The sequence below is a fragment of the Oncorhynchus tshawytscha genome, linkage group LG08 (assembly GCF_018296145.1).
Source record: "Oncorhynchus tshawytscha isolate Ot180627B linkage group LG08, Otsh_v2.0, whole genome shotgun sequence".
NCBI classification, from domain to species: Eukaryota; Metazoa; Chordata; class Actinopteri; order Salmoniformes; family Salmonidae; genus Oncorhynchus; species Oncorhynchus tshawytscha.
Window position 1 is genome coordinate 45,112,115 of NC_056436.1, and position 14,319 is coordinate 45,126,433.

Genomic DNA, 14,319 nt, shown 5'->3' on the forward strand with positions numbered 1-14,319 from the left:
TAGCTTGCGACTCTACGTCTTACAGGAACGCGCTCACCGGCCAAGCACACGCACTGTCGTGGATGCAGGGTCCGATCACTTCTGACACCATGGTAATGAAACAGACAGGGAGAAGGTCTCAACCCTCGACCTTCTTGCCCGAGGTCCGGCGCGCTATCGACTGTGCCGCAAAAGCATGCTCGTGTGGCAGAGTCGATTTCCGTGCTTATAGACCCAGGGTCGTTACAATATCATATGTAAAAGTACATGTGTGTGTATATCTATGCTAACTACACTTCTCTGTTGTAAATAGTACATGGTAGTAGTTTTGTTTACGGTGTCCATTTCATGACACCCTCAAGCCTCAACCATGTCATTGTGATGATGATTAATTTCTCTCTGTTGACAGATGTGTTTCTGTCTCGCTCTCTTTGCTTCTCTCCAGATCTCTCCCCTTTCCACAACATCCCCCTCCAGGGCCAGTACCATTGTCACCATGGCCCGGGGGTCCCTCTGGGACAGTTGTGTGACTTCACGATGGACTGCCCACTCGGCGACGACGAAGGGGACATGTGCAGTGAGTACAGCTTATCTATTCTGAACGAAAATATAAACATTCAACAATTTAAACGTTTTTACTGAGTTACAATTCATACAAGGAAATAAGACAATATAAATGAATAAATAAATTCTGCCCTAATCTATTGATTACACATGACTGGGCAGGGGTGCAACCATTGGTGGGCTGCACCCCACCCACTGGGGAGCCAGGCCCAGCCAATCAGAATTATTTTTTTGCAACAAAAAGGCAAAAAGACAATGGAGGCAACTTCAGGTTGAGAAATGAACATTCAATTCTCTGGCAACAGCTCTGGTGGACCTTCCTGCAGTCAGTATGCCAACTTTATGCTCCCTCAAAACTTGTGACATTGTGTCGTGTGACAAAACTGCACATTTTAAAGTGTGCTTTTATTGTCCCCATTACAAGGTGCACCTGTGTAATGATCATGCTGTTTAATCAGCATCTTGATATGTCACACTTGTCAGTTGGATGGATTATCTTGGCAAAGGAGAAAGGCTCACTGACAGTGATGTAAGCAAATTTGTGCACAAAAGTTGAGAGAACTTAGCTTTTTGTCCGTATTTCTGGGAGTTTTTATTTCAGCTCATGAAACATGGCACCAACACTTTACATGTTGTGTTTATATTTTTGCTCAGTGTACTTCACCATTGGACTGGGTTTGTTGTGGGTAATGGAGGTTGAAGTCTGTTTGTGTGGGTGGGGGTAGGTGGATGGGGGGGGCATATCGCGTGCGCCGAGTCATCCTCTCAACCTTGGTAAAGCGCCAAAATAGATCAACCATGGTGAGAGCTCCTTTAATGAAGCTGTTGTGCCCCGACTGCCTGCCATTACACAGCTATGGCTATGTACCAAATGGCAGCCTTTTCACTATATAGTGCACTATTTTTGACCACAGCCCTATACAGTGACATTTGGGACGTAGCCCACAACTACGGCTGCATGAACTTACTTGACAGAGGCACTGCAGAGCGCAGTCAGAGCATAAATGTTTCCAGAGAGAAAAAGGAGCATATTTCTGGGCTTGGAAGAATAGATTCAAGGCATAATGTGCAGACAAGGGTATGGTAGGATGTGAGTACAGTGGAGGTAAACCTAGGCATTGAATGATGATGTGAGAGGTTTTGTCTCTAGAGGCACCAGTTAAGCCAGGTGAGGTCTCTGCATGTGTGAGGGGTGGGACAAAATGGATATCTAAGGCAATTTGGGTAATGCTGGGGGCTCTACAGTGAAATAAGACAATAATAACTAACCAAAACAGCAATAGACAAGCATATTTACATTAGAAAGACGCATGTGTAGCCGAGTGATCATAGGGTCCAATGAGCAGCAATAGGTGAGTCAGGGAGCCGTTCAGTAGTCGTTACTATACTAGGCGAGCTGGAGACACGGAAATTCAGACAGCTAGTGGGTCGGGGCTAGCAGATGGGCCTTCGGCGATGTCGCAACGGAAGAGCTTCTTGAAACCACCCCGGACGAATACGTCGCAGACCAGACCATGGATCGGCGGGGCTCCTGTGTCGGCAATAAACGGTCCAGGCCAATTGGCAAAAGAGGTATTGTAGCCCAAGAATTAGCTGGTAGACCTCTTCGGCAAGCCAGGAGATGTGCCTAGCTCGAGGCTAGCTCAAGGCTAACTGGTGCATGCTTCGGGACAGAGGCGTTAGCCAGCAGTAGCCACTCGAATGCAGCTAGCTAGCTGCGATGATCTGGTGTAATGGACCAGGGCTTGTGGAAAGCATCCGGTGAAGAGGTAGAGAAAAAGCAGTCCGATATGCTCTGGTTTGGTGTCGCGCTGTGCAGACTGGCAGGTATTGACCGAGCTGAAGCTGGCTGGTGTCTGAGTTAATGGTGAAGACCGCTAGCAGTGGCTAACTGACTACCAGCTAGTAGCTAGTTAGCTGGCTAGCTTCTGATGGAGGTTCCGATTCTAAAGTTTAAAAATAGCAGATCTGTACCACATTGGGTGAGGCAGGTTGCAGGAAAGTATATTCAGTTCATAGATGGAAAGTGAGATTCAAATATATACGGGGAAAAACGAGGAAGTCGACTATGTACACGGGACAAGACGGGACAAGACAAAAACACGTCCGACTGCTACGTCTTCTTGGAGAGAATGCATTCATGCTTTGGGGCATGAATGCATTCATGCTTTGGATTTGTTTGCGGCAAATCCAATACAACACATTACTGAGTACTACTCTCCATATTTTCAAGCATAGTGGTGGCTGCATCATGTTGGGAGTTTTTCAGGACAAGAAAGAAATGGAGCTAAGCAGAGGCAAAGTCCTCAAGGAAGACCTGGTTCAGTGTGCTTTCCACCAGACACCGGAAGATGAATTCAACTTTCAGCAGGATAATAACCTAAAACACAAGGCCAAATTTACACTGGAGTTGCTTACCAAGAAGACAGTGAGAATGTTCCTATGGCAAAACTTGAAAATGGTTGTCTAGCAATGATCAACAACCAATTTGACAGAGCTTAAAGAATTTTGAAAATAATAATGGACAAATATTGTACAATCCAGGTGTGCAAAGGAGTATGAATACTCTCTGAAGGCACTGTATATAATTGCATGTGTCGCTGTACATATCTCTGTAAACACATTTGAAATGAATTCCAGGAAAAACATACAGAATGTTAATTTACTTTAAATTAATCTCCATTCATGCACATATACAGTGCCTTGCGAAAGTATTCGGCCCCCTTGAACTTTGCGACGTTTTGCCACATTTCAGACTTCAAACATAAAGATATAAAACTGTATTTTTTTGTGAAGAATCAACAACAAGTGGGACACAATCATGAAGTGGAACGACATTTATTGGATATTTCAAACTTTTTTAACAAATCAAAAACTGAAAAATTGGGCGTGCAAAATTATTCAGCCCCTTTACTTTCAGTGCAGCAAACTCTCTCCAGGAGTTCAGTGAGGATCTCTGAATGATCCAATGTTGACCTAAATGACTAATGATGATAAATACAATCCACCTGTGTGTAATCAAGTCTCCGTATAAATGCACCTGCACTGTGATAGTCTCAGAGGTTCGTTAAAAGCGCAGAGAGCATCATGAAGAACAAGGAACACACCAGGCAGGTCCGAGATACTGTTGTGAAGAAGTTTAAAGCCGGATTTGGATACAAAAAGATTTCCCAAGCTTTAAACATCCCAAGGAGCACTGTGCAAGCGATAATATTGAAATGGAAGGAGTATAAGACCACTGCAAATCTACCAAGACCTGGCCGTCCCTCTAAACTTTCAGCTCATACAAGGAGAAGACTGATCAGAGATGCAGCCAAGAGGCCCATGATCACTCGGGATGAACTGCAGAGATCTACAGCTGAGGTGGTAGACTCTGTCCATAGGACAACAATCAGTCGTATATTGCACAAATCTGGCCTTTATGGAAGAGTGGCAAGAAGAAAGCCATTTCTTAAAGATATCCATAAAAAGTGTCGTTTAAAGTTTGCCACAAGCCACCTGGGAGACACACCAAACATGTGGAAGAAGGTGCTCTGGTCAGATGAAACCAAAATGTAACTTTTTGGCAACAATGCAAAACGTTATGTTTGGCGTAAAAGCAACACAGCTCATCACCCTGAACACACCATCCCCACTGTCAAACATGGTGGTGGCAGCATCATGGTTTGGGCCTGCTTTTCTTCAGCAGGGACAGGGAAGATGGTTAAAATTGATGGGAAGATGGATGGAGCCAAATACAGGACCATTCTGGAAGAAAACCTGATGGAGTCTGCAAAAGACCTGAGACTGGGACGGAGATTTGTCTTCCAACAAGACAATGATCCAAAACATAAAGCAAAATCTACAATGGAATGGTTTAAAAATAAACATATCCAGGTGTTAGAATGGCCAAGTCAAAGTCCAGACCTGAATCCAATCGAGAATCTGTGGAAAGAACTGAAAACTGCTGTTCACAAATGCTCTCCATCCAACCTCACTGAGCTCGAGCTGTTTTGCAAGGAGGAATGGGAAAAAATGTCAGTCTCTCAATGTGCAAAACTGATACAGACATACCCCAAGCGACTTACAGCTGTAATCGCAGCAAAAGGTGGCGCTACAAAGTATTAACTTAAGGGGGCTGAATAATTTTGCACGCCCAATTTTTCAGTTTTTGATTTGTTAAAAAAGTTTGAAATATCCAATAAATGTCGTTCCACTTCATGATTGTGTCCCACTTGTTGTTGATTCTTCACAAAAAATACAGTTTTATATCTTTATGTTTGAAGCCTGAAATGTGGCAAAAGGTCGCAAAGTTCAAGGGGGCCGAATACTTTCGCAAGGCACTGTATGTGAAGCTTAGCATGCCTATGATGGCCACTTCCCTGTGCCTATAGGTCAGCGAACCGTGGGGGCTAACGAAATAAGAGGCTAACGTGAGGGTTCAAATCCCAGGCCTGATGGCTTTTTCCCTGCTAATGATCCTAGTACCATCAAGCTATCAATGCCAATTAGACTAGCACACTAACCCAGGGGCATAATGTACATTTGAATGTGGCGTGTGCTGGAGATGCCCCAGAGAGACCGACCGTTGCATGACAGTTGAATTAATCACTACTTAAATCATGAAATGCATGGAGATCGGTAGGTGTGGCGGCCAGAGGTTACATAGCTTGGGATTCACTGGAATTGTTGATACCGTTGCCTTTGTACAGTGAGTGATTTGAGAGGTGTGCATAACAAATTATTTGGAAGCTCGTTACCCATCCGAAGCTTCCTCTTTGTGGCAACTTCTCTGTTGTATCTCATCTTCAAATAGTGCCAGTCAACCCTGTCAATTATGGAGAAGTTATTTGTCAGTGGTTACGATAACACTAGTTACATCATTGATCTCATTTAGTGGATTGACTCTATTTGACATGAGAAGTGAAAAGTACTGTACATTACTCTACTTCTCATGTCATAAACAATGGATCTATTATTCACCTGTCCCTTTCCACTCAAATTATGTACTGAGGATTGCAACGTGATGGTAAGCACAAAGTCTATTTGTGTTCAGAACTAGAGCTCGCTCTCCCATGGCTTGCTCTCTCCTTCCATCCCACCTCTCCCTCTCTCCCCCTCTGTTCCATCTCTCTCTCTCTCCTCTCCCAGCTCTCTCGCTCCCCCCTCTGTCCCATCTCTCTCTCCCTCCTATTTCTCTCTTTCTGATCCCTCTCTCTTCCTCAGTCACTTGCAGTTGTGCCCTGCATTTGTGTCCATCTACCCTCCCTGAAACTTTAGCGACCCCAGAGTCCCAAAACACACCATGTTACCCTTCGGCATAACCTATTCCGTATGATCAATCCATCATTTGTCTATCTCATTTCAATCAAGAGGAATTTATGGCATTGATATTGAAGATGGGGGGTGGATACATTTTTACACATCCGCCCGTTAGAGGATCGAAGACTATGCTGGTCGATGTGTTTACAGTCATAGGTCATCATTTCCATCCTCCCTTTCTCGCTCTGCCTCGCCTCTGCAGATGAGTCGCAACAGTTGAGCAGAGGCTTCACTGATCATCAATCATTTGTGGCCACTGATGCTGATTTGGTTGTGTGTGTTTGTGTGTGTGTCTGCATGCATGTGTGTGTGCGTTTGTGTGTGCATGAACGTGTGTTCCCTTCCCTGTGAGTATCTTTGAGTCTACTTAATTGTGTCATCCAGTGCCAATTAGTGTAGAGAGAACAAGTTACAGATGGAACTATTTCAGCATGGGAATGAACTGCAGGAGTGGTACAGGCCCTTAAAGTGCTAGTGCTGGCAGCATGCATCCTTGCTGAGATTACTTGGTAGAGTCAATGTGAAACAGGACAAATTGTCCTACTAGAAGCCTTGGGCAACTATCTTCCCCCTATGAAGTGGCTTTTAGGTTAGCTATATATCAGTGGCGGTCGGTGCCAGTTAACTTCTTGGTGACAGGGGGCAGTATTTTCACGTCCGGATGAATTGCATGCCCAAATTCAACTGCCTGCTACTCATCCCCAGAAGATAAGATATGCATATTATTATTTTCTTCCTGTATTGAACACAGATCATCCCGTCTTCAATGTATCGATTATTTACGTTAACTTCTCTGCGCACCGAACCCATTAACGGGATTAAATTCGACAACATACGGTGATCGCTACATAAATAGTCATATTAAACATTCATGAAAATACAAGTGTCTCACATGTTTCGAAAGCCTAGAATCTTGCTAATCCAACTGCGTTGTCAGATTTAAAAAAGGATTTACTGCGAAAGAATACGATGCGATTATCTGCGGATAGAGCCCCATTAAAAAAACAACTATTTCAACCAGCACAGGCGTAACAAAATCACAAACTGCAATAACATAAATCGTTTACCTTTGACGATCTTCCTCTGTTTGCAATCCAAATGCTCATTGTTACAAAATGAATGGTCTTTTGTTTGATAAAATCCATTTTTATAGCCTAACACGAACCACTTCTGTCGTGAATTCCTTCTCATTCCATTTTCGACGACACATTCGATGTAAATACACACACGAAACGTGACTTTTCCAGTCATGTTTGGTTACATTGCAATCAACTAGTTTGTTTGTAACACAACCAAACCTGATGGGTCATTTCGCAGGACATATTGACTGAAAGAAACCGATTTGAAGACAACAAGTAATGACATCATTGTGCACCAATGATAAGACCGCTGTTTCGCTGATTGACTGTATTTTAACCCAATGATCACTGATCGTCTTGAAATCTATCTGGGTAGATAGCCAATGAGCTGAGGTAAACGGCAATATGCAATGTTTATGTGTTGGAAGACCAACCCATATCGTAAACTCTGGCGTAAAGAGGGTCATTCGCTATTGAAGTTTCATACCGGAAGGAGAAACACGTAGCGTTGTTTTGGTAAAGCGCGTCTTCAGCTGTTTATATATCAATCAGTATGGCGACTAAGTCAGGGAAAGCTAAATCTAAGTGTAGATATACAGATGTACACACAATTTTAGAAGAAATTGATCGAGAAAATGAGACAGAGATTGTTGTAGGACGATTCATTTAGCGATTCCCAAGTGGAGGAATATTTTTTGAAAGGAGAGGACATCGTTTTGGACTGGTAAGTTCTCATGCCAATGCCGTTGTTTGAAATGAATAATATAAAATATTATTTGTGAAATGAAATAGCCTATTTGAGGCTGTTGAGGGGAGGGCAGGCCCACAACAATGGCCAAAGTGAAATGGAGACAGTAGATACAGCTGGTCTGTTGTAATATAATAAAGACAGTATATCTAGCTGGTCTGTCATAATATAATAGAGACAGTAGATCTAGCTGGAATGTCGTAATATAACATTTACAGTAGATCTAGCTGGTCTGTCATAATATAAATGAGACAGTAGATCTAGCAGGTCTATAATAATATATTCAACCTTATGTGTGTGTGTGTGTGTGTGTGTGTGTGTGTGTGTGTGTGTGTGTGTGTGTGTGTGTGTGTGTGTGTGTGTGTGTGTGTGTGTGTGTGTGTGTGTGTGTGTGTGTGTGTGTGTGTGTGTGTTTATTATAACTGTTGATACAGGTCTCATATGTGAAACTATTCTACCTGAACATTTTCTGTTAGAATACCATTTTGGTATTTTGTATATAGTTATTCCATTCCAAATGTATAACTTCACCAATTTGGCCACTTGGGTACATTTGGGCTACTTGTGTGGGACACCTTGGTGATTTCATGATAAATGTCATGTAGCACAATCATTTTGGAAGTTATCATTCTGAAACTTTGCACAAGTTCTGTTGCTCTCTTATCTAAACCAGATATATTGTGTTATAATCTCCTACATTCACTTCACATTTACACAAACTTCAGAGTGTTTTCTTTCAAATGTTACCAAGAATATGCATATCCTTGGTTCTGTGCCTGAGCTCCAGGCAGTTAGATTTGGGTATGTCTTCAGGCAGAAATTGAAAAAATTAGGGGGTAGCTCTAAGAGGTTTTAACCTCTCTGGGATATGTGGCGTCCCACCTGGCCAAAAGCTCGGGAAAATGCAGAGCGCCAAATTCATATAAATTACTATGAAATCAAACTTTGATTAAATCACACATGCAAGATAGCAAATTTAAGCTACACATGTTGTGAATCCAGTCAACATGTCAGATTTCAAAAAGGCTTTTCGACGAAAGCAAACGATGCAATTATCTGAGTATAGCACCTCAGTAAACAAAGCGAGAAACCATATTTCAACCCTGCAGGCGCTACACAAAACGCAGAAATAAAAATATAATTCCTGCCTTACCTTTGACGAGCTTCTTTTGATGGCACTCCGATATGTCCCATAAACAGCACAAATGGTCCTTTTGTTCGGTTAATTCTGTCGATATATATCCAAAATGTCCATTTATTTGGCGCATTTCATCCAGAAAAACACCGGTTCCAACTTGCTCAACGTGACTACAAAATATCTCAAAAGTTACCTGTAAACTTTGCCAAGACATTTCAAACTACTTTTGTAATACAACTTTCTTTTAAGATAAGATTACAGGCCTCTCTCATCTTTTTAAGTGGGAGAACTTGCACAATTGGTGGCTGACTAAATACTTTTTTGCCCCACTGTAGGTCTCAGAAGATTCCTTAACCCCTGTTATAATGTAGCCAGGTAGCTGTTTGTTGGAGTGTAGAAGTATCATGGGGTCATATAGCACTCCGCTAAGAACAACAGAACCCCTTCTGTTGACCTTCTATACCTCATTTAGGATCTACCAATGTGTTTTAATTGCTGGGTTGTTGTGTTTCTGTGATAATTATAAAAGTCTTGACTAGAAGTATAGCGGCTACAAATGGTTAAAAAAAAAGATTAGCCATCTTTGGAAAGTTAGTGGCACACAATTACGTGGGGACATGACCTCTGTAATGGGCTGTCAGGAAAGTTTAGCAAAGAAAAGGGGACTGGGAAACACAGAGGAGCACGCACACACTAGTAATAGTACACACATTTGCACCATTTCAATCCATTGTTATTTTCGTTATCAACTGTACTGAGCATAATCAAATGTTTTCTTACCATTTTTCAGCTTTGATTGTGACCCTGTCACACTCAGAATGGAGCAATGTATTGGGGAGTTATTTGTAGTGTGGTTATTGGAACCAAGCTGTCAACAACAAATACATGCTTGCGATGCTCTCTGGAATATTCCAATGCACTCTTGACATTGCTGTAACACCAGTTTTCTGGATTTTTCCCCCTCATTTTGTCTGTCATAGTTGAAGTGTACCTATGATGAAAATTACAGGCCTCTCTCATATTTTTAAGTGGGAGAACTTGCACAATTGGTGGCTGCCTAAATACTCCCCCACTGTATATATAAAGTGCATTCAACCCCCAATTGACAGCAGGCTTGCATCACCAAACCTTTTTCTATAATTTATTTTTCATCCTCCCCTTTTCTTTCTCCTCTCTCTCTTCGACACATCTCTTTCATATGTGTAAAAGCTGGTTGGGCCCCCTTTTTTTTGCTCTTTCTCTCACTTTTTCTGAAATTATTAGCCCCTGTATTTTTGCTGCTTTTTCTGGTCTCTCCCCTTTCACCCTTCCCTCATCCCCCATCCCTCTCTCCTTCCCTCCATCAGTCACTCTCTCACTCACTCTTTATAAAGCACTGGGACCAAAAGGATTAGCCCCATATTTTCTCTCCTTCTTCTCCCGCACTCCCCATCAAAATCTCTAGCCGTATGCTCTCAATTTTCTCTATGTTTCTCCCATCCTCTCTCCCTCTGCCCTTGCTACTGAGACACTCCTCTCATCATGTCCTCCTCTCTGATGTTCCATCTCTCTCATTGTCTGTCTGTATCTCTCTAGGTCAATTGAGCTACAAGGCAACTCACTTTCTTCTCCTCTTTCTACCTCTCTTGCTCTCTCTGTCTTTCTCTCCCTCTCAGGTCAGTTTCTCATTGGCAGCTATTGCTCCTTCGAGGATGGTGAGTGCGGTTGGCAGCCAACAGCGGCCAAGGGATCCTCCTGGAGGCGTGTCCACACCCCGCCAAAGGGGGTGCGGCCCAGCTGTTCATCATCCTCAGGTGAATCATCCATTCTGATATTGATAACACAAGCCCTGTACACAACCCCTAGCTACCGTCGAGGCAGTCTATTTCCCCTAAGACACTTGTGAAGATCTGAAACGACTGGATAGATGTAGGTATATATGTGGAAAAAGTAGAGCTGAACCATATTGCTTATACAGTACCAATCCAGTTCTGGAGAATAGGGGCTAGGGGTTGTTTCTGGACTTGGTCATCATCAATTTACTGAATGCCTTTAGTGGCTGTAATGCAAAGTAAGGCCTACACTGTATGCTCAAATTCGGGCATAACAGAGAAAGCACAACCTCTGTTGTTTTTGTAAAATCTGCGTGTCGTTGAATTGTTTTGTTGTTGCAAAGCACAGATATTTAACTGGTTTTCTGTGTGTTTACGTACTTGTTTGTGTGTGTGGGTGCATATAATCTTCTGTTCTGTCTGTTTATCTGTTTGTATGCATGTATGCGTGTGCATGTGTGTGTGTGTGTGTGTGTGTGTGCGTTCCAGGTGCCATGTTCAGTGTGGATGGAGGGCAGTCCAAGGGTCATCAGGTGTCAACGTTGCTCAGGAGCCCTCTCTTCCCCCCTCCCCTACGAAACTCTCGATGTGAGGTGAGAGCCCTCTCTCTCACACACACACACACACACACACACACACACACACACACACACACACACACACACACACACACACACACACACACACACACACACACACACACACACACACACACACACACACACACACACACACACACACACAAAGAGACAGATACAGACACTCAGAGACACACACACACACAGAGACAGATACACCAGACACTCAGAGACACACACACACAGAGAGACAGATACACCAGACACTCAGAGACACACACACACACACACACACACACACACACACACACAATGCCCTCCTGTTGTGTGCACATTTGGAGACTCAGCATTGGGTAATTATAATTAAGGCGCATAGCGCAAATAGTTCAGATGTAGTCTTTTAAGTCTGACCAACCAGACTTACACACAGGGTGTGTCCCAAAGGGCACCTTATTTCCTTTATAGGGCACTTCTTTTGACCAGGACCCATGTAGGGAATAGGGTGCCATTTGGGATGGAGACACAGAAAGTGTGGAGCACAAACAACAACATGTATGAATGGACAGACTAATTATGTTAGACAGGAGAGACTGGAAGAAAACAGGCACACCTGGAATAAAAATAGAGCAGTATTACTATTGAAAAACAAAGTTCTTGATGATAGCAGGATTGCCGAAAGACTGAAAATTATTTGTAGGTATAATGAGCAGAGCTCTCCTTACTCCTTAATTCAGCTAATGGATTTAAAAGTTCTTGTTCAATATCTTGAGGCAATATCTCTCCATTTAACTATTAGTTTACCTTGTAAGTTGCCGGAAAACAAACAGACAGACAAACAGACAGACAGACCCATGCACCCACGCCCGCTTGTACACACACACACACATTTACACTGGCCTGGGAAGAGCTGCAGTGGACAGGTGAGGGGGCGCGCATGTGGAAGCTTGCACTGCTTCATTTATCAATTTAATTCATTAATTGAATTCAACTATTTCCTGAATGCACAGATTGCATGAAATTTGGTCCCAACCCTGATAGTGGCGGGTTAGCAAGCTATCATGGGAATTTCCAGACACAAGGTCAACCAAATTAATAAGAGGCTGGCGATATGGAATGCATTATTCATACCTTATTGGTCAGTCTGCGACCAGCGGGGTTGTTAGTCAGGTCTAGACAGGGTGAGTCCACGGCTATGGTTGTAAACGTCCGCCTCTTTATAGGGGGTGTCTGGCAAGTGGGCCAATATCATATTTAGAGGTATTTGGTATGTGTCCATAGAAGGGCACCCCCTTCTTTATTTTGGAGGTGGGGGAAGGTGGAGTGCTGGGGAGAGAGCGTGAACAGGAGAGAGAGAGAGGAGTGTGTGGATAAGCACGACTAGAGAGAGAGAGCCAAAGATGAAGAGATAGAAAGATAAACAGAGATGGGGATATCAGTCCTGAACTGTGCTCGCGGCACCGCTACAGCCCAGCTAGCCGCAGTCAGTGGTTCCTTGGCAAGGGCCCAAAGATTAGCCATGATTCCAGATTAGCACCTCAATCTTTCCCCTTACACGACCCTGAGCTGTCCAATGTACGGTACCTGCCTGTCTGGTTTGTCTGACGCAGGACCCAATCTCAAGAGTAGATTGGCTTGGTTATTAGTTGCAGGTCATGTTCACCTCAAAGTAATGCCTGGCAAACACTGTTTGACTTCTATAATCTTGATGTCGGGGAACTTCTCACAGTTTCACAAAGGTTTTTCAGAGGGAAACCCTATTCGTCACCTGTGCATACTGGAGAGACAGAAAGATAGAATTTAGTCAGGTGGAATGTTGTGCAGTTTGTTTGAGAAGAATATGAGCAATATGAATCGGGAACTTTGTATAGCAAAGTGTACAGCTGAGACAATTGATGAATCTGCAGGTTTAACTTTCATGAAATAAAGACAGATACCCGCACACTGCTCCTGCAGTTTTATCTAGATACATTTTTTTTATACCCAAATGTCTTCCCTGAATGTCTGGCTGGATGAAGACATTTCAGGTTAAAATGTTGCATTTAATAACACTGTGTAACGGTTTTCTTCTGGTGAAAGAGAGGCGGACCAAAAAGCAGTGTGGTTACTGCAACTGCAAGTAACTGGATGTGGGTACACTACTTCTAAACGAGTAATTATGACAGTAGAGCATCAAATCAAATCAAATCAAATGTATTTATATAGCCCTTCGTACATCGGCTGAAATCTCAAAGTGCTGTACAGAAACCCAGCCTAAAACCCCAAACAGCAAGCAATGCAGGTGTAGAAGCACGGTGGCTAGGAAAAACTCCCTAGAAAGGCCAAAACCTAGGAAGAAACCTAGAGAGGAACCAGGCTATGAGGGGTGGCCAGTCCTCTTCTGGCTGTGCCGGGTGGAGATTATAACAGAACATGGCCAAGATGTTCAAATGTTCATAAATGACCAGCATGGTCAGGCAGAACAGTTGAAACTCGAGCAGCAGCACAGCCAGGTGGACTGGGGACAGCAATGAGTCATCATGTCAGGTAGTCCTGAGGCATGGTACTAGGGCTCAGGTCCTCCGAGAGAGAGAAAGAAAGAAAGAAAGAGAGAATTAGAGAGAGCATACTTAAATTCACACAGGACACCGGATAGGACAGGAGAAGTACTCCAGATATAACAAACTGACCCTAGCCCACCGACACATCAACTAGTGCAGTATAAATACTAGAGGCTGAGACAGGAGGGGTCAGGAGACACTGTGGCCCCATCCGATGACACCCCCGGACAGGGCCAAACAGGAAGGATATAAACCCACCCACTTTGCCAAAGCACAGCCCCCACACCACTAGAGGGATATCTTCAACCACCAACTTACCATCCTGAGACAAGGCCGAGTATAGCCCACAAAGATCTCCGCCACGGCACAACCCACAGGGGGGGGCGCCGCCAACCCAGACAGGAAGATCACATCAGTGACTCAATCCACTCAAGTGACGCACCCAGCTGTTTGCTTAGAAATTCTAGGGACAATTAGGAGGCCTGCGTCTTGTGACCGTAGCGTACGTGTAGGTATGTACGGCAGGACCAAATCAGAGAGATAGGTAGGAGCAAGCCCATGTAATGCTTTGTAGGTTAGCAGTA

The 14,319-nt window shown here is 43.5% G+C and overlaps 1 protein-coding gene across 1 annotated transcript in view; it reads left to right on the forward strand.

Moving 5' to 3' along the window:
• ros1 (c-ros oncogene 1, receptor tyrosine kinase) overlaps positions 1-14,319 on the forward strand; it is a 145,800-nt gene that overhangs the window by 36,115 nt on the left and 95,366 nt on the right. The window contains exons 2-4 of the mRNA XM_024429697.2: positions 425-556; positions 10,465-10,602; positions 11,110-11,213. Coding sequence (XP_024285465.2) covers positions 425-556; positions 10,465-10,602; positions 11,110-11,213 — 374 coding nt within the window. The remainder of the gene's footprint in view (positions 1-424; positions 557-10,464; positions 10,603-11,109; positions 11,214-14,319) is intronic.